General features: G+C 43.2%; 1 protein-coding gene across 1 annotated transcript in view; it reads left to right on the top strand.

The window, feature by feature from the left end:
• Positions 1-6,072, top strand: part of Kcnj6 (potassium channel, inwardly rectifying subfamily J, member 6) — a 253,137-nt gene extending 247,065 nt beyond the window's left edge. Inside the window, exon 4 of the mRNA XM_005375756.2 lies at positions 4,956-6,072. Coding sequence (XP_005375813.1) covers positions 4,956-5,281 — 326 coding nt within the window. The 3' untranslated portion in view covers positions 5,282-6,072. The remainder of the gene's footprint in view (positions 1-4,955) is intronic.
• The last annotated feature ends 15,124 nt before the right edge of the window (positions 6,073-21,196 follow it).

The raw sequence follows: 21,196 nt of genomic DNA, 5'->3' as shown, positions 1-21,196 counted from the left end.
GTTGGTTGGATGGTTGGTTGGTTGATTGGTTGGTTGGTTGGTTAGTTGGTTGGATGGATGGATAGTTGGTTGGTTGGTTGGATGGTTGGTTGGTTGGTTGGTTGGTTAGGTTGTTTTGTTTTTTGAGACAAGCTTTTGCTATGTACTTCAGGCAGGCCTTGAACTTGGAACAATCATCCTGCCTCAGTCTCCCAGGATTATAGGCATGCCACCATGACCAGGAGCAATAGAGATTTATTTTACAGTATTCAAAAGTGGTGAAGGTGGTTTCTACCTACTTTTTTTTTTTGCAGTCTTATGCCCCAGGTAATGTTGCTGCATTGCCTAAGTGATTATACTACTGGCTTTACCCAGAGTCTCCAAGCATGTCTCTCATCGTACTGGTACACTGCACATAAACTTCTCCCATCATAATTTGTCACTGAGCCCAAAACTAGGGCCTGACCTGTTAAATCCTGATCTTGCCAGGCCTGCACCCATGTTTGCTTGGTGCCTGTTACAGATTCCTTAGCTGTGCCTCCGGTTCTTGTCCTGGCTCCTAGTTGCGATGGGCCTTGAATCACCACCAGGAATGTATTTTCTCCTGCCCTCCTCTCCTTCCTTTTCACATGGTCTTATCAAAGAATGAAATGAACACCCAATCATGGGCTGTTTCCACACACTTCTTTGCAAGTTAAACTCTTGGGTGATCAACTAGGGCCCCAAACAGAGAAGCTCTCAGTGGTGAAATTGTGAAATGAAGTGACTTTTAGAAAACACACACACACACACACACACACACACATGTCACATACACATCTTTGGGGAAATAATTTAGACCAGACAAGATTATGGCAATTGAGCAGCCTCCATGTGGCAGTTAATTTTCTCTGTCAATTTGACTGGGCTAGGAGTTACCCAGACAGCTAGAGACACGTTATTTCAGGCTGTGTCTGTGCAGGTATTTCCAGAGAGTGAGCATTCGAGTCAGTAGCCTAAGTAAAGAGGATCTGCCCTCACCAGTGTGAGTGGACATCATCTACTCCACTGAGGGCCCGAGAGGTTGAGGTCAGAAAGGCAGAGAGAAGGTGGACTCACCCTTGTCTAACTGGACACCTCCACCTCCTGCACTCTGGGTATTCTCCGACCTTCAGACACCAGGACATGGACCAACAACTCCACCCTGCAAAGAAAGGAGCAGTGAGCAGTTTTAAACACACCAAACTACAGGGCCCTTTGCAGGCTAATTTTCCAACAAAAATGGAATTTTGTGATCTGTAAAAATAGAGTATGTGTGCTGGGTGTGGTGGTGCACACCTCTAATCCCAGCACTCGACAGACTGAGCAGAAGGATCACCACAAGTTCAAGGTCAGCCTGGGCTACATAGTGAGTTCAAGGCCAGCCTGGAATATATAATAAGACCTTGCCTCAAAAAAAAAAATATATATATATACACATATATACATACACACATGCACATATAGTATGTGATAAGTACAAGATAAGGTACAACCCAGATTGTGCTACCAAGTATAATAATAAAACACTGTAACCTGACTATTCAATTTAAAAGCTAGAAAGTTACCACCACTGGGTGTAGTGGCACATGTCTGTGATACCAGCACTTGGGAGGCTGGGGCAGGAGGACTGCTACAAGTTCGAGGCCAGCCTGTACTACATAGTGAGTTCATGGCTAGCCAGAACTATGTAGTGAGACCCTGTCTCAAAAAAAAAAAAAAAAAAAAAGACACTGCCTATTATATCTACTTCTGTATTCTTTTTTCTTTTCACTTTTTCCTTTTTTTATTTTAAAGAAAATAAAAATTACAAAAAAAAACATTAAAAATATTGGAGTTGTGAAGAATACTTCTGTATTCTTACTAACTCCAATATAACTGCTTGCTTTTGACAATCCTTTGCTTTCTTTAAAAAGTAATTGTGGGACTGGGGATATAGCTCAGTGGCATGTGTGCCTGCCTGGCAAGTGCAAGATCCTGACTTCAATTCTCGGAATGAAAAAAAATTAATTGTGATTATCCTTAAGTAACATTGTTCACTGACATAACTTATTTTACCCATTTTATATTTCCTCTACACCACTTGCCTTTCACTTAATATTGTCTGTAGGATTCACCCATAGTGTACCCTGCATATACACTTTACTCATTTTTACTCCTTAAAATTCCATGATGTGAATATAGAACACTGTCCGTCAATGGTGGTTTCCAGCTTATGATAAACAATACTGCTGTGAACAGCTGTGTGCGTTTTCTGTTGCCCAGGGATAATTAGTAAATATGTTCTGCGATCTAACAGGCTAAGTCCCTACAATTTATTCTTCTCCAGCTGCATTTTGGTTCCTGAGTCTCTGCATTTCTTTATCATTTATTAATCTAATAAATCCATTTTTTAAAAAAATTTTAAAGCCAGGCGTAATGGCACATGTTTGTAATCTCAGCACCCAGGAGGATCATCATGAGTTTGAGGCTAGCTTGGGTTACATAGTGAGTTTAACAGCAGCCTGAACTACATAGTGAGACTCTGTCTCAAAAAAAATAAAAATAAAGGAATAAATAAAAAGTTTAAAATTTTAAAGAAGCAATTTGTTGGAATTACATTGAATCTAAAAAGCAATTTGGGAGAAAACTGACATCTTTAGGATGTCTAATCACCCTATCCATAACCTCTATCCCTCTATTGATTTAAATAGTCTATTTCCCAACTGATTCCTCCCCTCAGCCACCTTCTTTCTCAGACCTGCTAATTGAGCCCAGTGACAAGCTACAGCTCCAATCCTTTTTACTTTTGATAATAATAAGTTGTTACATTGCCCAGGCTGGGCTTAAACCTGCTGTCTTCCTGCCTCAGCCTCCCATAGTGATGGGATTATGCATTTTCTTCTTAAAGATTGTATACTTCTACTGGCTCCTAGGATTTGATCCAAGGTACTGATTTTTCTAAAGGAAATGGGAGAGTCAGTTTTTGTTGTTACCTTGTCATTGTTGCTGTTATGTCTTCTACACCTGGTATAGAAAAATATGAATGGCTTTTCTGCATAGATTGTACAGTCACCTTGCTTAAACTCTTACTAATTTCTGTTACTGTATTGTAGATACTCTGTAAATAGTGAAAACTTTGATTCTTTCTTTGTGATTGAAATTGTGTTCTTTCTTTCTGTTATTTTCACCGGCAAAGGCTCTAGTACAATGTAAAATAGAAGGATGACAGCAAGAGTTTATATGTTGTTCCTGACTTTAATGATGTGATTCAAACTTTTGATCATCATCACTATTCAGAATAATGTTCACATAGGTTTTTGGTAGATACAAGGGGTCTTATACTCCATAACATTAGGAGTTTTCATCATGAGTGAGCGTTGATTTTATCAGTTTATTTTATGAATTTTCTGAATGTTAAAATTATCTTTCCATTTGCTCATATGATATATTACACAATCAGCTCTCTAATGTTAAACCACCCTTGCCTTCCTAAGATAAACCCACTTTGTTCATGACATATCTTTCTTTATAAACTGTTAAATTTGGTTTGTGAATATTTGCTCTAGGATTTTTTGCACACATCCAGTTGATATTGGCTTAACATTTCTTTCTCTTTTTGTCTTTTCTTTTTCTTCCTAATACTATATTTATGACAGTATTATTATTATTATTATTATTATTATTATTATTATTATTATTTGCCTTATACAATGAGTTGAAAATGATCCTTTTCTATTTCTTGGTTACCGTGATTGTCATGATCTAACCCCAACATGTTTCCTTCACCTTTTCTTTAAAGCTGACTGAACTTTCTAATGTGTTTGTGAGAATCTTTTCATCACTAGGTCTGTGTCATATTTCCTGAAGCGACTCCCCAGCTTTTTATTTTTTACTTTTCTCTAAAATTATGATTTTAGAACATTGTCCGTTTCCTCTGTGTGTTCAAAGGCACATGTAACATCCTCCCAGGCTTCCAGACGCCGCAGTTCCTATGGTTATGGCTCCCTTAGCATCCCAGATACCATTCCATTTTGCCTTCTGTATTTTGTACTTGATCAGTCTGGTCAGATCTGATACCCTAGTTCCCTCTTCCAGACCCGCAGAGCAAACCCAGTAGCTGTGACCCCTGAGTGTCCCCTGCTCCCAGCCTACCTGCGTCCAGCCCTCGGCAGTTGCCTGACACGTGTCACTGGCTGACAGATGTCGCCCTGACTGCCTGTCTGGCTTCCAGGGGTGAACACAAGGTCATAGCACGACCTTCAGAAGCCCTTGGTGGTCTTGCACTTGTGGGCCCCTCACCTCATTAAAAAGGAATTTCTTAGTTATATTTTATAACTGTGTTGACGTGTATAACATTTTTCTTCTACCAGAAAGTTCATTTTAACTCAGATTTTAAGATATTAAAACATGTTCATGGGCTCTCTAGTGTCTCAGAAGCTCCAGATTCTGCACCTACTTTTCTAAAGGAGAAGCTAGCCCTTAATGAGTGAGAGGATGTTTATTTCCTCGTGGTTTCGTCACAGAGATCTCTGACTTCAGGAAAAAATACACAGTGGCTCTCGCATATCTTACAGCATCTATCAGGCAGCTCTCCTTTCTAAGAAGACGGGTAGGGTTCCCTTCCTTCTGCTACTCCACACTTGGAAGTCCTGATCCCGGGCTGCCCTGGTCACGTGGTATTTTGCGCAGACTGGAAAAAGACGTCTCATCTTTATGAAGAAGAAAAAGGCCGTTAGGGGTCAGAGCCATGCCTGGGTGTCACAGCAGGGGTGGGAGGCGACACTAACCCACGGCGTCCAGATTCAAGGCAACCTAAGGGTGGTCCCAGCAGCCAGTGTGGCCCTCCCATTGCTCCTGGACGCCACCAGGAGTCCGAGGGTCTCCAGGCAGGTGAGCGTGTGTGCAAACCCCCCCACCCCGTGTTCCCTCAGGACGGGAAGGTCCACCTCACACTCACCTGACTCTCCTCTCCACAGGGATGACGTGCCAGGCCCGGAGCTCCTACATCACCAGTGAGATCCTCTGGGGATACCGCTTCACCCCGGTCCTGACGCTGGAGGACGGCTTCTACGAGGTCGACTACAACAGCTTCCACGAGACCTATGAGACCAGCACCCCGTCCCTTAGTGCCAAAGAGCTGGCCGAGCTGGCCAGCAGGGCGGAGCTGCCCCTCAGCTGGTCTGTGTCCAGCAAGCTCAACCAGCACGCAGAACTGGAGACCGAGGAGGAAGACAAGAACCCCGAGGAGCAAACAGAAAGGAACGGCGATGTGGCCAACCTGGAGAACGAATCCAAAGTGTAGCGCCCAGGCCGGGCAAGCCCTTCCAGAAGCCTCCGCCCCAGACGCCGCCTCTCCTTGTCTCTTATTTTCTTTCTTGTCTGTCTCTCGTACTTCGCGCTTTATTTCCTTCTATTTGATTTTGACATTGCCAGAAAACAAATCTTCAAGGTGTAAAATATCTACCTGCCCTCTCTCACTTGTTCCGATTGACAAAATAGACGTGGATTGGGTGAAAAATGCCATGTGCCCTCTTTTGTGGCTCAAGCCTGGTCTCCTCCCAAAATACCAACTTCTAACTTCTAGGGATAGCAACTACTTTTACCTGCATGTGTTGTACAATATGAGATCACCCAAAAGAGCGTGTCAAAGATACGTAAGCTCTCTGGTGCCTAATTATCACGAAGTGAGCAGCAGTATGACCTCCATGTTTTAGATTCCAACACATTTTATCGCCCACAGAGTGAGGTGCTCCCCCGTGAGGCACAGCAGGCTGAGACCCAGGTGAGCGCAAGACAAACCACTGTACATAGATCTGCCTTATGGAATTACTTTCTTTTGGCAATTAGAAATAAAACCCAGCATGTACAAAAGTACTGTAGAGCAGAACTTCTAAATAGTGTACATAGATGTATCATTAACATAATTTTAGATATGTAACTTTAGAAATAAGAAGAAAAAAAAAAGATTCCCAGCACACAGTAGGCATTTCTGTTTTGATGTCTGCATTTTCCACATTATTTAGGGCATGGCCTTGGTTCTGGGTCCCTGCCCAGCAGTCCTGAGGGTACTTCTCTGTCCCTCACTGACCCTTTTGTTCAATCTAATAAGCCATAGGTCTGGTGGCAGTTGAGAGGTCTAGCAGATGGCAAGACCCACCACCAACGTGCTGACATACTGTGACATGTTTACAAAACGGGCAGCGCTTTTTAAAAGATAACAAGGGCCTCACTGACTTGCCTGGGGAGAATGCCAGGAATAGGACACTCTCTGGGATGTCACCAGTGTCACCCTGATGCTCTTCACGTGAGCTTGTGCCCTTTGGAATACAAGAGCTCGGGAGAGTTTTGTGCAAAACCATTCATTCTCCAGCTGCTCCACCCTGCAATCATGAGAAATCGCAGACTGCTAAAAGCAGACGCGATAAGTCAGCAGAAGATGGTCTGGGTCTAAAGCCATGAAATTCAGGAAGGCACGTAGCAGGTGACAGACTGTACTCACTGACCTCTCAAATGCTTTGACTCTACCTGGGGCTCTAGGGATGAGATCTTGCCGGTCCCTGGGGGCCTATTCATCAGCATTTCTGGAATTGGGATTTTTTTTCTTCTCCTTTTTTTTTTAGCTTTAAATCACCAGAGTTCAGTGTTCAAAGATTAGATCAACTATCTTGGTGACTGTCTAAGCATCTCTCTAAAATGCGCCACTATTTAAAAATCAAATCCAAAGTGTCTCTTGATCAAAAGAGAACAAACAAAAAATAGTAGCCTTAATTCATTTTAATGTGCAAAGAGGAAGGAAGGAAGGAAGGAAGGAAGGAAGGCAGGCAGGCAGGAAGGAACAGGGGTATTTTGTACTGAAAATCTAAACTTCAGAATGAAAAACAAATAAGAAAAGAAAGAGAATCTTACAAAACCCTCAGGGGCAGGTGGAGATTTTGCACTGTGACAGATCTTTCACATTAATTTTGCATTTATAAACTGTTTGTTCTTTAACATAGTGGCCCATCATGAATATTCATTGAATGGATTCAAGTCTATTTTCAGCTCCTACAGCTGTGCTCGGTTGAAGCCTCGGGCCACGGAGGTGGAAGAGATGAGCTGGCCATCCCTCCGTGTCTCCCTCGCCTTCTGCGACCAGGCTGCACAGGCCTTGCTGTAGTCAGGGACCCTGTCACCGGAAAGGACAACCCAGAGCTCAGGAGAACGGCTCCTCTGCTGAACATCGGGGGTCTCTCCCGCTGCAGAGACCTGGCATCCGGGTACCTGCTTCTTGGCACTGGCTCTTTGGAAACTCAAGCTGTTGGCCGTAACCTTTACTGTTCTCAGCATTTCATTTTTGGCATCGGTTATCTATCTGTTGAGTCATGTGTGCATCCCATACACTCTTAGGAGGAAGTAGTCAAGGAGGAGGGAGCCCGATATACTTGCCGCAGCCTGACCTTGTGGTAGCCTTAGGAAGGGCACTCTGCCCGGGGGCACCAAGCAAGAGGGAGTAGGGGCCACGAAATGCCTGCTTCGTTCTCTCTTGAAGACCCACTGGGCCTTTTTAAACCCATTGCTAAGTCTTGAAGGACAAACACTTTCCGTGGTTGTGTTGGAATTGCATCGGGGCCTGATGGCTTCTTGCCTGCCCTTTAACCAAGGTTCTGCCAACCAGAACCAAGATCTTGATGAGACCTGGCACCATGCCAGTTCTGTGTCTGTGACAGGGCACCCACTGTCCTGCTGCTGGTGTAGCTGGAGACAGAACTGGAACCAAATCTCTCGTTTTTGTAACGCAAGCTCTGAATCTTTAAAGGAGGAGACTCCTGAAGGACCTTTTATTAGAATGTCCCCCTCAAACATGTCTATTTTTCTACAGTTATTGAGAACACAGCTTAATAGTGTATTTTGTGTCAACTGTTACAATTTGGGACTGAACGAAGTTCATGAAGACTGAATTTTCTAAGCAGCAAGTAGGGAATGGGGGTTTTTGCATTAAGACAGTTCAACAAAATTAACCCCACAATTTCTACCCTTTCTACTCCTAAGACCTAGTCCTCATTCTGGCACCCTCTCCGTTAGCAAAACAAGTGCTATGAAAATAACTAGGCTGATCGGAATGGGACAATGCCCATAACCAGTGAGATCACTCTCGAGGAGGTATTTTGGTCTGTTCAATTAGAACAGTTGAGCCAGTTTTCCCTAAAGCCTGGTGGAATCCGTGAGTTAGAGAAGAACCTGGAACTATAGGTCCATTTGTCCCAGGTGACCGCAGTGTGACCGAGCAAGGTACTCCTAGAGCACAGCTCAGGTGGAGCTGGAAGGGTGACCTCCCCGGGACTGGGAGCCCTCAGGGTTTCTCGCTTCTGCCCACCCACTTCTGCTATCCAAAGGGAAGAGCGCCTATTCATTTTGAAATCAACTTCATACAATTAAGAGAACCACTTGTGTTTTGGGCCATCCCCTGGGCAAACTATTCTCTTTGCACTAACACACTCACAATGACTGTAACATCAGCTCATTCCTTTTTCATTTCTCCTAAACATGGTGTCCCAGCATGGCTGTCCCCACACAAAGCCCCTCCACATCCCTGAAAGGAGTCGCTCTCTTACCCCCTCCCTCCACCCCCCTGTCCCTCTCTTCTCTTTCCCTTGCCTGCTTCCAAATCTACCAATCCAATTCAGTATCATGGTCTCCCTAACAGAAATCCAGCTGTTTTCTCTAAAAATGTCAACTTATTTCTTAAGCACAAATTTGTCTTATAGGTTTCACCAAACTACAGCTCTGAAACGTTTACTCATCAGTACCCTAATTTGAAAATTATTTCCAACTTCATTTAAAAGTCTAAATGTTCAAGTCTGAAGAGCAACATTCTTATGCTTTCTTTTCCTGCATTTTCTAATACTTCTGGTTTCTTGCTTACCCCGCCCCATCCCTGCCTTTTTTTTTTTTTTTTTAGATTTAAACCAGTATCGTTGGGATATTACAGAAGCAGGAACAGGTAGACAGAGAAAAGGAGCATAAGAATGCGGTGGGAACTCCATACCCACACTGGGAGAAGGGGCGGTCATTTCTTTAGCTGAGAAGACACAATAGTAAGTCTTTGTAAAACAGCTTGCCAACTTTCCAGTCTTTCTGTCCTTGAACTGGGTGATTCTCTGTGTGATCCAAGAGTCAGGAGGGTGACTGCAATGAAACACCCCACATACATGGCAAAGGTAATCTGCTAGGACGATTTCCTTTCCATGGGTAGCTATAAAGTTGAAAAACAAAGGCAACAAAAACGTTATACAGAGTTTGCTGATATTACAATACAATACAGCCAAATAATATTGTTTCTAGACTTTACAGCTAACATATATTTAAGAAAATGTTATCCTTTGATTTAAAATTGAATAAAACACATTTCTTTCTAATATTTCCGCCCTTAATGTCTTGGAGGGCTTTGGATAGGGTGTAACCTAGAAGCCAAAATTCTATCAGAGAACTGCACTATAATAGCAAAACAATATTGCACCCAACATTGTGTGGTAAACTTCAAGCACCCGTGCAAGTCATCTCATTTAATTCTAATCCGCACGGGAGGCTGAGTATAATAATTTGCATTGCTAGAGATGGAAAACTAGAGTTTGGCAAAGTAAGTAATTTCCCCAAGGTCACAAGACCGGAAAATCACTGATCGTGGTCTCAAATCCATGTCACAAACCTATAAGCCAGGGGCTCTTTTTACTACAAAAAAAAAAAAGTTTGGCAAACCAAGTCTGCGGACAGAAAGTGGCCTGCTGCCTGTTATTACACCCCTTGTGAGCTAAGACTGAGGTTTACATTTGTTAATGGTTGGGGGGAAACAAAGAATATTTTGTGACGTGTGAAAATCCTATGAAATTTAAATTCCAGCATCCACAAATGAAGTCTTACTGGAGCACAGCCAGGCCCATTCATTTATGTTTTGCCCATGGCTGCTTCAACCTCCGCGAGCAGAGCTGAGGAACTGCAGCAGGGGACATATGGCTGGCAAAGATGAAGTATTGACTAGCTCGCTCTTTACAGGAAAAGCTCATCCTGACCCCTGTACTGTATTATTTAGCAGTATTAATCACTGAGTACTTATAGTACTAATAGTACTACTGGGAATTGTACCCTACTCCTAAGGGACTCCTAGGAAGCATGGAGAACTATACTCTTTTCCAGTGTAAACCTAGTAGAGCCACTCATAGGTCTGTCCCTAGAAAACAGAAGACATCTTTTGATAAAGGGGCACCTGCTTCCCAGGCCTAGGAAAGCTCCTCCCCTAGTGCAGCTCACAGGAAGGAGTCGTGTCTCCTCCCCTCCTCCCTCTCCTGCTCAGTGGCCCACTGGTCCTGTCACACATCAACCAACCTCCTCCCCGCCATTCTGCGGCCCGTCTTTCCCTCTCTTGGAGGAGAACTAACGCGGCCACTGAGATGCCTCTGTTTCCTTGCTAGTTTCCTCTAGCCTACAGCCCACAGTGGATGGATGTGGGAAAGATGGCCCTAGGATGACCGCTGATGTGTGGTGATACTGCTCAGCCTCTTTCTGGCCACTCGGCTAGAAGTCTAATGTGCGAATAAGGAACCGAATGCCTCTCTTGGAAACCCCAGAGGTTCACTGCGAAGAGCTCCACGGGAAGAGAAGGCTGCAAAGGGCTCTTGGAGGATGCAAGACACTTTCTGTGAGCACAAGGTAACAGCTGGTAACTGCGGAAACCCCAGACGGATGGGATCCAGACAAGGAGGTTTTTGGATACCTCGACACTAAATGACATGCTTTAGTGTCACTAACTTAAACTCATGTTCTCAGAAAGCATTTCTAACGCCAGACACAGATGGCCAAGTTCAGTTCTTTATATTATTAGTTGTATTTAAAAACATATCAAGTTCTCCTGTGGGAATTTCCCTGGAAATTAGGCAGGAAAGAAAATATTTTGTGATGAATCCTTGTGCGTTGTTTCAGATAAATGGTGGATGTGGTCCCATTTCCAAAACTACGTTGACAATGGTGTCTTCGAAAGAGATCATTCAAAAGCTTGGGACCCTTCGCCATCCTGGAAGAGCAATAAAACAAAGCGGGAGGGAGCAGACCTCAAAGTCCAACACCATAAAACTTAAATAAATGTAAAAGGAGCCAAACTTCTACTTGGCCTCACTGCCTAGGCAAAAGAAAGCTTCCTGCACCCACCTAATTCAAACAGAATACAAGGGAAGGAAGGCAAAATACATTCAAAACACGCAGAAATAGTTCACTGGGCCGATCACATGATTAAGTGTAGAAGTTTATGACTAACGAAAATGTATCTGTAAAGTTATTTTTACACGCTATATCTCAGACATGAACCCTGATGTGCACTGTGACTGGCCAGAGAATCAGGACCACATGGATCGCACCTTCAAATGAAATGTGCTCACTGTCAAAGTGTAATTGGCCATTTCAAGATTAAGGCTCAAGGGCTGGGGATTTAGCTCAGCGGCACTGTGCCTGCCTGGCAAGCACAAGGTCATGAGTTCGATTCCCGGAACAGGGAAAAAAAAAAAAAAAAAAGAAAAACTATTAAGGCTCAGTACCCACTGTATTAACACTGATTATAAATGCTGTGATATCACCCTAGCCAATCTTTATAAAAATAAGAAGGGCTCTTCTTCTCAGGCACTGTAAATATCCGCTACCAACAAACACTAGTGAAATATATATATGATCCATCATCGTTTCTAAAATTTTAATAGAAACCGTACAACACCCATTCAAAGGAGCAAGATATCCCGGGAGCATAAGATCACGTCTTCGGTGACGCAAACCCTGGTCCGGGCTGAGTGTCTTTACAGCGCATGTCAGTGCGAGGTCTGTCGCCACCAAACACAAGCAGAGAAATGATCAGTGGGAGTTATGGAGCTGGATTCAGCCAGCCGTGCACGAGCTGAGCCTCTGGGTCTTCAGACGTTGTTCTCAGAGAAGGGTAGGGCCACTGTCCTCAATCCGGCCACGGCAGGCTCCGTCCTGCCACCATCTCTCAGCATTACTGCCTCCAGGAGTGGGTATAACCGATGCCCTCCCTCCGCTAGCCTCAGGCAGGCCAAGAGCATTAACCACGCCCACCTGCTGAGGCCACTCTGAGTGCGCAAGGTCGAGTTCTAGTCCGCTGGACAGTGAACCCATGAAATGGGCTGCTGGGGACCCTGTGTCTAAGCTTACCTTAGCCAGCACCCCTGAGCCCGCAGAATACCCGGGAGGGTCTGCAGTGACGGCTGACTTAGGACATGTAATGCCCACTAACTACCGGAGTGACCCCCCCCCCCCGTGTAAATCCAAGTAAAATAATCCTAAAGCAAAAATGGAGTATAAACCACTGATTTTTCCCAAAGCAACTGCCAAAGTATTTTTGTAGGTTTTTTCCTTCAGATACCTAGTTGTTCACCCTCTAGAAATTCTCACATTGGGGCAGCACAATGGCAGACCTAGTCAGTCACTGTGCCATCTTCCTGCATAATCTGCCCTGTCCCCACTTTTTACGAAAGTCTGAGGGTTTGGCCTGCTTGAACTCACCCCACTATCAATAAAAACCCTGTCCTCGCTGTCCCTTGAGAGGGTCAGCCCCTGGGAACAGCAAGTCAAGCGTCCTGTCTTCATCCACCAGGATGTCGCCTAGGCTGCAACGCAGGAGGCTGTCCCCAGGGGACAGCAGATGGTCATCCAAGCATTCTGCCCTGCTGCTCCTCCTTCGCTTTTCTCCTCATCTCACTGCCAAAATTTTCGGTCTTTCCTGGCCCCTTCTCTCTGAGGGTTAATTTCAGCCTGGAGCAGGAACCACTCTCTAATACGAGAGCCACACAGCGACAGCGTGAGCAGGGCTCTGAGATGACCCAAATATGTGCCTGCGCTGGCGCAGTGATCTTCCGTCCCCCGCAGTCTGCACAGACTGCTGTGGGAGAGCACCTGGCACTCGTGGGGTAACCCAGGAGGTGCAGGTGGTTACTGCCATGGCAACCCCCAGCCTGTCTGCAAGGACAACTCTTGCGCAGACTGGAGGAGGTCAGAGGCCGGGGGCTGAGGCTCCTGGGATGCTCCACCTACAGACAGCCTTGGGGGAAACCAGGCAGCGCCCCCACAAGCATTCCTGTTCCTACTTACCATGGCTCTCATTTCATAATGGCCGCATTGCTTCTAAAAAGCTGTTCTTTAAACAGTCCTTCCCACACACGCACACGCGCACGCACACACACACACACACACAGCATCTGTCTTAAAAAACAGTTTCAAAAATACCTGCACATTCTCTAATGTAACAAATGTCCACAGAACTGCCACATTCTTAATCAGTACTAAACTCTGCCCACAGGATTTAGAAGGGTCCCAAACAGTTTCAGGAATAAGCTCATGTGTAAATAAAAGCAGTCAAAATTTTTACGTGTAGATTCCTTCAGAGAACTTAACTTCAAGTCAAAGATAACTCCTCTTTTGCCCCCGGATGCAGTGTTCCCAGGCTGCTGCATCCCCGCCGACTTGCCATTTTCCACCCGGCTTTGATCCGGAGAACAGATTGGTCTGCACCGGCGTGGAAGGTGGAAAGGAACTGGGCGTTGATGTTTTCAAAGCTGAATCCAGACTGGCCCCTGGATCAGGCAGAAGTGACCTGTGTTGATCAGAAAGAGAGGTGCAGCGACACCCCGCACACAAACTGCAGGAGATTCTGGACACAGTGGCGCTTTAGATGCGGCGGGCGTGGGCAGGGAGGGCTGCCTGCAGAGTACTGACAGACCACCCATGCCGCCCACAGGCGAGGCGCCTCAGTAGATCCCAGAGTAGGCAGCCGGCCTGGTGGCTTGTGCGGTCTGCGGCGGGCATAGAGGCCAGCTGAGAACTTCCCACTACCCAGACAGCCACAGTGGGGGCTTTCTTCCCAGTTCTGTTACAGCGGGCATCGACAACACATACGGCCTGTTATCGCGCGGTTCCTTCCTGTTGGCATCTCCAGAGCAGTCCCCTGTACACAGCAAGGCCACAGCGTTCTCAGACTTCTGTAACTAACACATTAACTTACAAAGATAACACTGCCTCCCCGTGCACAAGTACACACACACGTAAATACACACGTGTGCACACATACATCACGCACATGCACGCGCACACACGCACGCACGCACACACACACACATTCATGTACACTCTTCTTTCCCCTCAGGTGTGAGCTGATTCTCATAAGTAAATTTCCAGGAAACCCAAGCCTTAAGAGTGACAACCCCATTTCCCCCGCCATCACCGTGGTATTCTCTTTTAACTGTATGGGACACTTCCCTCAACTCACAGGCGGTGGGCTGTAAAACAGCCTCTTTCTAAGCTTTGTAGAAACCCTGGACTCAGGTTTAGGCGACCAGAATTCAGCTCCTGCCCCCTGATGAGCTGTGAGGTCCTGGATAATTCACTGGACTACTCTGAAAGCACTTTTCTCCTCTTTTTTTCCTAATAATTGATAAATACTATATTTTTTTTTAGAGAACCTAAAGGTTCACAGCAAAATTAAGCAGAAAGTAGAGTTCCCATGTGCCCCCTGAGCCCCATTCCTGGCATGTCACACCACGGTGGTGTGTCCGTTACAGGTGATGAATTTACTCACTCTTGGAGTAGGACATTCTGTGCGTTTAGGCAAATGGCTAATGACATGGATCCACCACGACAGGTTCGCATAAAGTCATTTCGCTGCCCTAAAAATGCTCTGTGCTCCGTCTATCCGTCGCTCCCCAACCCCAGCGGTAGCAACTACTGATCTTCCACAGTTCTGCCTTTTCCAGAACGTCAGATAGTTGGAATCACGCAGTGCATGGCCTCTTCAGATCAGATTCTTCCCCTTGGTAGTATGCACTTAAGGTTTCTCCACATATCGGCAGCTCTTTTATTTTTTAGCCCTGAACAATATTTCATTTTCTGGGTGTATCACAATTGATCCATTCACTTACTTAAGGGTGTCTTGGTTGCTTCCAAGTTTGGGCAATTATAAACATCTAAACATCTGTGTAGGTTTTTGTATGGACCTAAGTTTTCAGTTCATTTGGGGGAAAACCAAGAGACACGAGTGTGCTAGTGAATGGTATGATTAGACTTAGTGTTCAAGGAAACTACTAAAGTGCCCCTCAGAAGGGCTCTACCAGCAATGAATGAGAGTTCTTGTTGCTCCACACCCTCATCAGCATTTGGCATTGTCAAAGTTTTGGATTTGGGCCATTCTAATAGGTGTGCAGTCGTACTTACCATGGTTTTAATTTATAATTCCCTACTGACATATAATGTTAAACACCTTTTCCTATGCTTACTTTCCATTTCTATATCCCTTCTTGTGAAGGTGTCTGTCCTGGTCTTTTGCCTATTTTGTAATTAGGTTGTTTGTTGTCTCATTGTTGAGTTTTAAAAGCTCTTTGTATATTTTGGATAATAGTTCTTTATCAGATGTATCTTTCACAAATATTTTCTCCCAGTGTGATGGCATGTTTTGCCATTCTATGACATTGTTTTTGCAGGACAAAAGTTTATCAGTTTAGGGCCGGGGATATAGCTCAGTGGCACAAGCACCTGCCTGGCAAGTGCAAGGTCCTGAGTTCGAAAAGTGTATCAGTTTAATTAACTCCACTTTATCAACAACATTCTCATTCATGGATCATACTTTCAATGTTGCATCTGAAAAAGTCATTGCCATACACAAGATCCTCTAAGTTTTCTCCTACATTATCTGCTAGAGGTCTTATAATTTTATATTTTATATTAGAACTGTAGTCAATTTTTGTGAAGGGTGTAAAGTCTGTGTTTAGATTCCTTATTTTTCCTAATGTGAATATTCAATTGTTTCAACACCATTTGTTGAAAAGACTAGTTTTCTCCTTTGTCAAAAATAAGCCCTTGCTCCTTTGTTAAAGATCAGCCATCTGTATTTATGTGACTATTTATGGGTGCTCAAGTTTTTTCTTTTGGGCTATGTCCTCATTCTTTTGCTAATACTATATTGTCTTAATTCCCATAAATTTATCCTAAGTCTTGGGGTCTACTGCTATCAGTCTTCCGATTTTGTGTTGCCCCTTCGGTATTGGGTTGTCTACTCTGGGTCTTTTTGTTTCTTCATGTAAACTTTAGAATTGGTTTGTATTCATAAAATAGCCTGTGGGGTATTTGACTGGTAATATGATGATTCTGTAAATCAAGTCGGAGGAGCAGACTCCTTGACAAAAACTGAGACTACGTTTCCTTGTACATGGAATGTGTCTCCACTTTTTTAGTTCTTCCTACCAACTTCCATCAGAGTTTTGTAATTTTCCTCATATAGTCTCTATTTTCTTGAGACTAAGTACATGTTTTGCTAGATTCATACCTAAGCATTTCACTCTGGGGGTAGCTAATTTAAATAGTAATATACTTTTAATTTTTAATTCCACTATTCATAGATCATATATAGAAATGCAATTATCTTTTGCATGTTAATTTTGTATCTTGTAATCTTGCTATAATGGATTCTTTGAAAAATAAAGGAGTTTCGTCAATTCTTTCGGATACTCTACATAGAGAGTCACATCATCTGCAAAGTTTTGTTTACTCTTTCTCATAGGATACCTTCTATTTCCTTTTCTTGTCTTATTTCATTAAACAAGATTGTCAGTATCATGTTGAAAAATAGTTCTGAGCCAAGCACAGTGGCACATGCTTGTAAGTCCAGCTACTCAGGAGGCTGAGATGAGAGGATTGTGAGTTCAAGGCCAGCCAGGAGAGGCAGTGAGACCCTGTCTGAAAAAAGGAAGGAAGGAAGGAAGGAAGGAAGGAAGGAAGGAAGGAAGGAAGGAAGGAAGGAAGCGAGGAGACATAATATCTCTGCTTTGTTCCTAATCTTATTTTAGTGAGAAAGTTTCAAGTTTCTCATCTTTGGGTAGATGATACCCAAAAAGTTTTTTGAATACACTTATTAAGTGTATTCACTTGATAGGTGAATTCATTTCCATTATTCCTAGTTTATTGAGGCTTTTTACTGTGAATAATTATTTGGATTTATCAAGTAATGTTTCTGCATCTATTGAAGTGACCATGCAGTTTTTCTTCATTTGCCTGTTAATGTGGATTGCACTGATTTGTTTTTGAATGTTAAATCAGTCTTGTTTACTTGGAACGATTTCCACTTAACCGTGTTGCATAATTCTCTTGTTACTCTGTTGGATTCAATTTATAAGCATTTTATTGAGGATTTCTGCCTCTACGTTCATAAGAGGTGTTGATCTGAAGTTTTCTTTTCTTACAATATTTTTGTCTTGTTTTGGTATTAGGGTAATACTGGATTCCTAGAATGAGTTTAAAAATATTCCTTCTGTTTCTGTCTTCTAAAGGAGACTGTAAAGAATAGGTATAATTTCTTCCTCAAATGTTTGGTATAATTCACTAGTGAATCTCTCTGGGCCTAGTGCTTTTTGTTTGGGAAGGTTATTAATCATTTACTCCAATTTTTAACAAATATAGGCCTATTTGGATTATTTATTGCTCCTGGTATTAGTTTTGACAGATGGTATCTTTCAAGGACTTCATCCATTTCATCTAGGTTATCAGATTGGTAAGCAAAAGGTTACCCATAACTTTCCTTCATTATCCTATCAGTGTCTGTGAGATCTTTCATGATGTCTCTTTTCTTTCCAATAGCAGTAATTTGCAATCTCTCTTTTTCTCTCTGTCTCTCTCTTTCACTGATCTTTTAAAAGAACCAGCTTTGATTCCATGGATTTTTAATGAAATTCCTATCTTTAACTTCATCCATTACTGCTCTAATTTTTATTTCTTTCCATCTGCTCACTTTGAATTCAATTTGCTCTTCTTTTCCTGAGATGGAAGCTTAGATGGCTGATTCCGATCATCTTTTCTGATCACTCACTCAATACTAGAAATTTCCCTTGAAGGACTCTTTTCATTGTATAAGTTGTATTTATATCTTCATTTAGTTCAAAGCATTTTTAATCTCTCGAGATTTCTTCATTAAAAGTACACCATTTAATCTCAAAGAATGTGAAGATTTTTCAGCGATCTTTCTGTTACTGATTCCTAGCTTAATTCCTTTATGGACTAAGGGCAGACACTACAGGATTTCTGTACTGTAAATGTGTTAAAGTGTGTTTTATGGTCCAGAATGTAGTGCTTCTCGATCAATGCTCCCTGAGCTTGAGAAGAGCATGTTACCTGCTGTTAGCATCCTTGTCTTGCTCAGCGGGCATCTGAACCCCACAGGCCCTGTTTCTGTGGCTCTAACATCAGTTCCAATCCGCACTACCATCAGTTCAGGGCTATACCATAAGCACACCCAGGTGAGTTTCTAAGTCTTATCCTTTTTATTATTTCCCTGATTCCTTTGCTAATAGCAGTGAAATGTAACTACCAATCATACAATTCAATTTATTTCCAGCAGCCCCTTGCAGACCACATCCTTCTCCTTTCTTCTCTGCCACCACTAAACCTCACAGCAGACAGATGAGATGTGAGGTAGACACCTCCTAGATAACTAAAGTATCACTGGACGTGCACTGTGGGTTCTTCTGTGTAGAAGGAAAATGCCCCAATAAAGATTAGCATCATTGATAGAAAATAATTGCACAGCTACTCCTTGAGGCTTATCCACGAAGCTCCCACAGGTTATTGGCAACTTGTCTTTGCTTTTGTTTTGTTTTTTTGTTGGGGCTGTTTCTTTTTTTTTTTTTCTTTTTCCTTTTTTTTTCTTTTCTTGAGACGGGTCTTGCTATACAATTCAGGCTGGTCTTGACGGTCCTGAGCTCACTTTGTAGCCCACGCTGGTCTCAAACTTGCAATGATCCTCTTGCCTCAGCCTCCCGAGTGCTGGGATTACAGGCGTGCATCACCATGCCTGGCTGGGTTTGTTTTTCGAGACTAAGTCTTGTTATACAGTCCAGGTTGCCTTGCACTTGCTATGTAGCACAGGCTGGCCTCAAACTCACAATCCTCCTGCCTCCCCTTCCTAAGTACTGGGATTACAGGAGTGCACAACCACACCTACCCTGGCATTTCCTGGCCTTGTCTTTAACCTAACTCTAGCACTCTTCTCCCTGAAACATGCATCTATGACCCCAGGCAAAAACACAAATACTAAAGTAAATAGAATATAATTAAAGCAAAAACCTTAAACCATAATAAGATTTTAATTCAACTACTTTATTTTAGCCATTTACTCTTTTTACATATGTCGCTCTTCTCTGTTTTATTTTAATCACATACCAATAGTGAAATTTAGCAGCTATTTTCCTCCTATCAATTGAAAAAGAATTAATTGAAAGATAATTAATTTTGTCTTTCCTAATAAAACAGCATAATTTAATACTAAGCCCCAAAATGTTTGCTGTGTCCTAGTACAATATATGAGCCACTTCATAAAATAGAGAGAAAATTATTCTGGGAAGTTCCATGGAAAGTCCACAGGAATGCCAAAGTTTCAATGGCCTTTTTAATTATAAATCTGTGAAACTTAGACTGAGACGAGATCTGGTTTGGAGGTTGCACAGCTGTAAACTTTTGTATTGCTTTTGACCAGAATTTCTCACTCTGACCAGCACACAGACCTCTCAGAGCAAAGTCCAGCAGTCACACAATGGGTCACCAAGCTGGGGTGTCATTGAGGGGCCTGCTGAGGTGCTAAATCTATTATCCATTTCCAGAGAACACAGATGTTCTTAAAAATTTATAAATAAACACCTAGCTAGGCGCAGACATACTTGATCGTTAGTTTTGCCCCAGCCACTTTTCTAAGAACTTGAGTTTTTGATCAACTGCTTAAATCCTGCAGAGAAATAGTGTTTGGCTTCCAAGGTGCAGGAAGCTCATCAATGCTGGGAGAGGGCACGCATTTTTATTTTTGTCCCCCAGGAACCCCGGCAGCCAACATAAACTAGACCAAGACAAAACCGGAAGCACTCAGAAAGATGTCTGATGCCTCACATATTAGTGATCCAAACATGCATTCACTTGACTGAATGTTGGCCAAAAATACTAAGTAAACACTTCTAACACAGCGAGTGACACCCTGTGCAAGAGACTGTAAAGACTCAGATAGTAATACCCTGTCCTGTGTCCTCAGCAAGCCCGTGGCCGCCACCTCCTAGTATGTGACACCGCTGTGCTGGCTGCAGGAACGACACACAGCCTTGTGAACAAACGCTGATTCCACTTCTCACAGGGAGAAACTGAGTCCAGTGTTAGGAAGGAGACAACCCAAATCAGACTGGAAGGTATAACGAGCGTGCTGGAACCTAGAGAAAGCACACAAGCTTCTGTGTAAGCTGTAGGAAATCGCTCCTAGGGAAGGAAGGGTCATATCCTGAAATCACTTCAAGCCAGGTGGGCTTTGGCAGACAGCGATCCAAGGGGGAAGGCACTTCCTGTTCAGGGCCCAGCACGGGACGAGTCCAGAGACATCTACCCAGGGGGTGATGCCTGGGCCAGCCTAGATAGGGTGGGTGGCTCATCGTGGGGTTTGATGAAACATGCATTTGGAAAACCGGTGCTAAATTGTAGAAGACTTGGAATTCCAGGCTAAGCAACATGGACTAAGGAAGGAATATCATCCAAGAATCTATTAATAAACATCCCACAGTGCTGAAAAAGCTCTTAAATTGTTAAGATTGAATGAAAATAACGCTTTTCACTGAACAAAAGCAAAGTGTCCTTTGACATAACTGTCAAGCACTCTAAAATGCTTCAGTGAATCCCTGAAAAAAACAAAAAAAAGTTAAGGAAATTTCAGTAGCGTGTAGTTATATACTACATGTCTAGCAAAATCATAACCAGAATTGTTGTAGGAGAGACGTACAGATGCTGGAAAATGCAATACACAAAACACAGTTTTCTCTGAGCAAAACCAATGACCCGTTAGAGATAAATAGAGAAAAAAAACAAGGAATTGCATCTTTCAAAAAATCCTGCCAAGGTGTCTGACTTTTCTTTATGATCATGTAACTAAGATTTGCTTCTGAGGTCAATATTGCTAAGCTTTCTACCATGCTTCTTAAAAAGGAAAGCCAGGTCGAGCTGTAGTACTAGTTTGGCTCCTGACCCTCTTTCTGGTCCTTCTGTGAGTCCCTCACCTCCACTCCAAATACGTCTGTGCACGGACGAGACAAAAAGCATGCTCAACGCGAAAGCACAAATTATGTATTGAGAAATCACTACAATGCCAAATTTTTTTAGAATAAAAAAAATATATATATAT

This window comes from Chinchilla lanigera, unplaced genomic scaffold (genome assembly GCF_000276665.1).
Source record: "Chinchilla lanigera isolate Chin_1 unplaced genomic scaffold, ChiLan1.0 scaffold00006, whole genome shotgun sequence".
Taxonomy (NCBI): Eukaryota; Metazoa; Chordata; class Mammalia; order Rodentia; family Chinchillidae; genus Chinchilla; species Chinchilla lanigera.
Note: the sequence above shows the minus strand (reverse complement) of the source record. Positions and strands in the feature narration are given on the sequence as shown.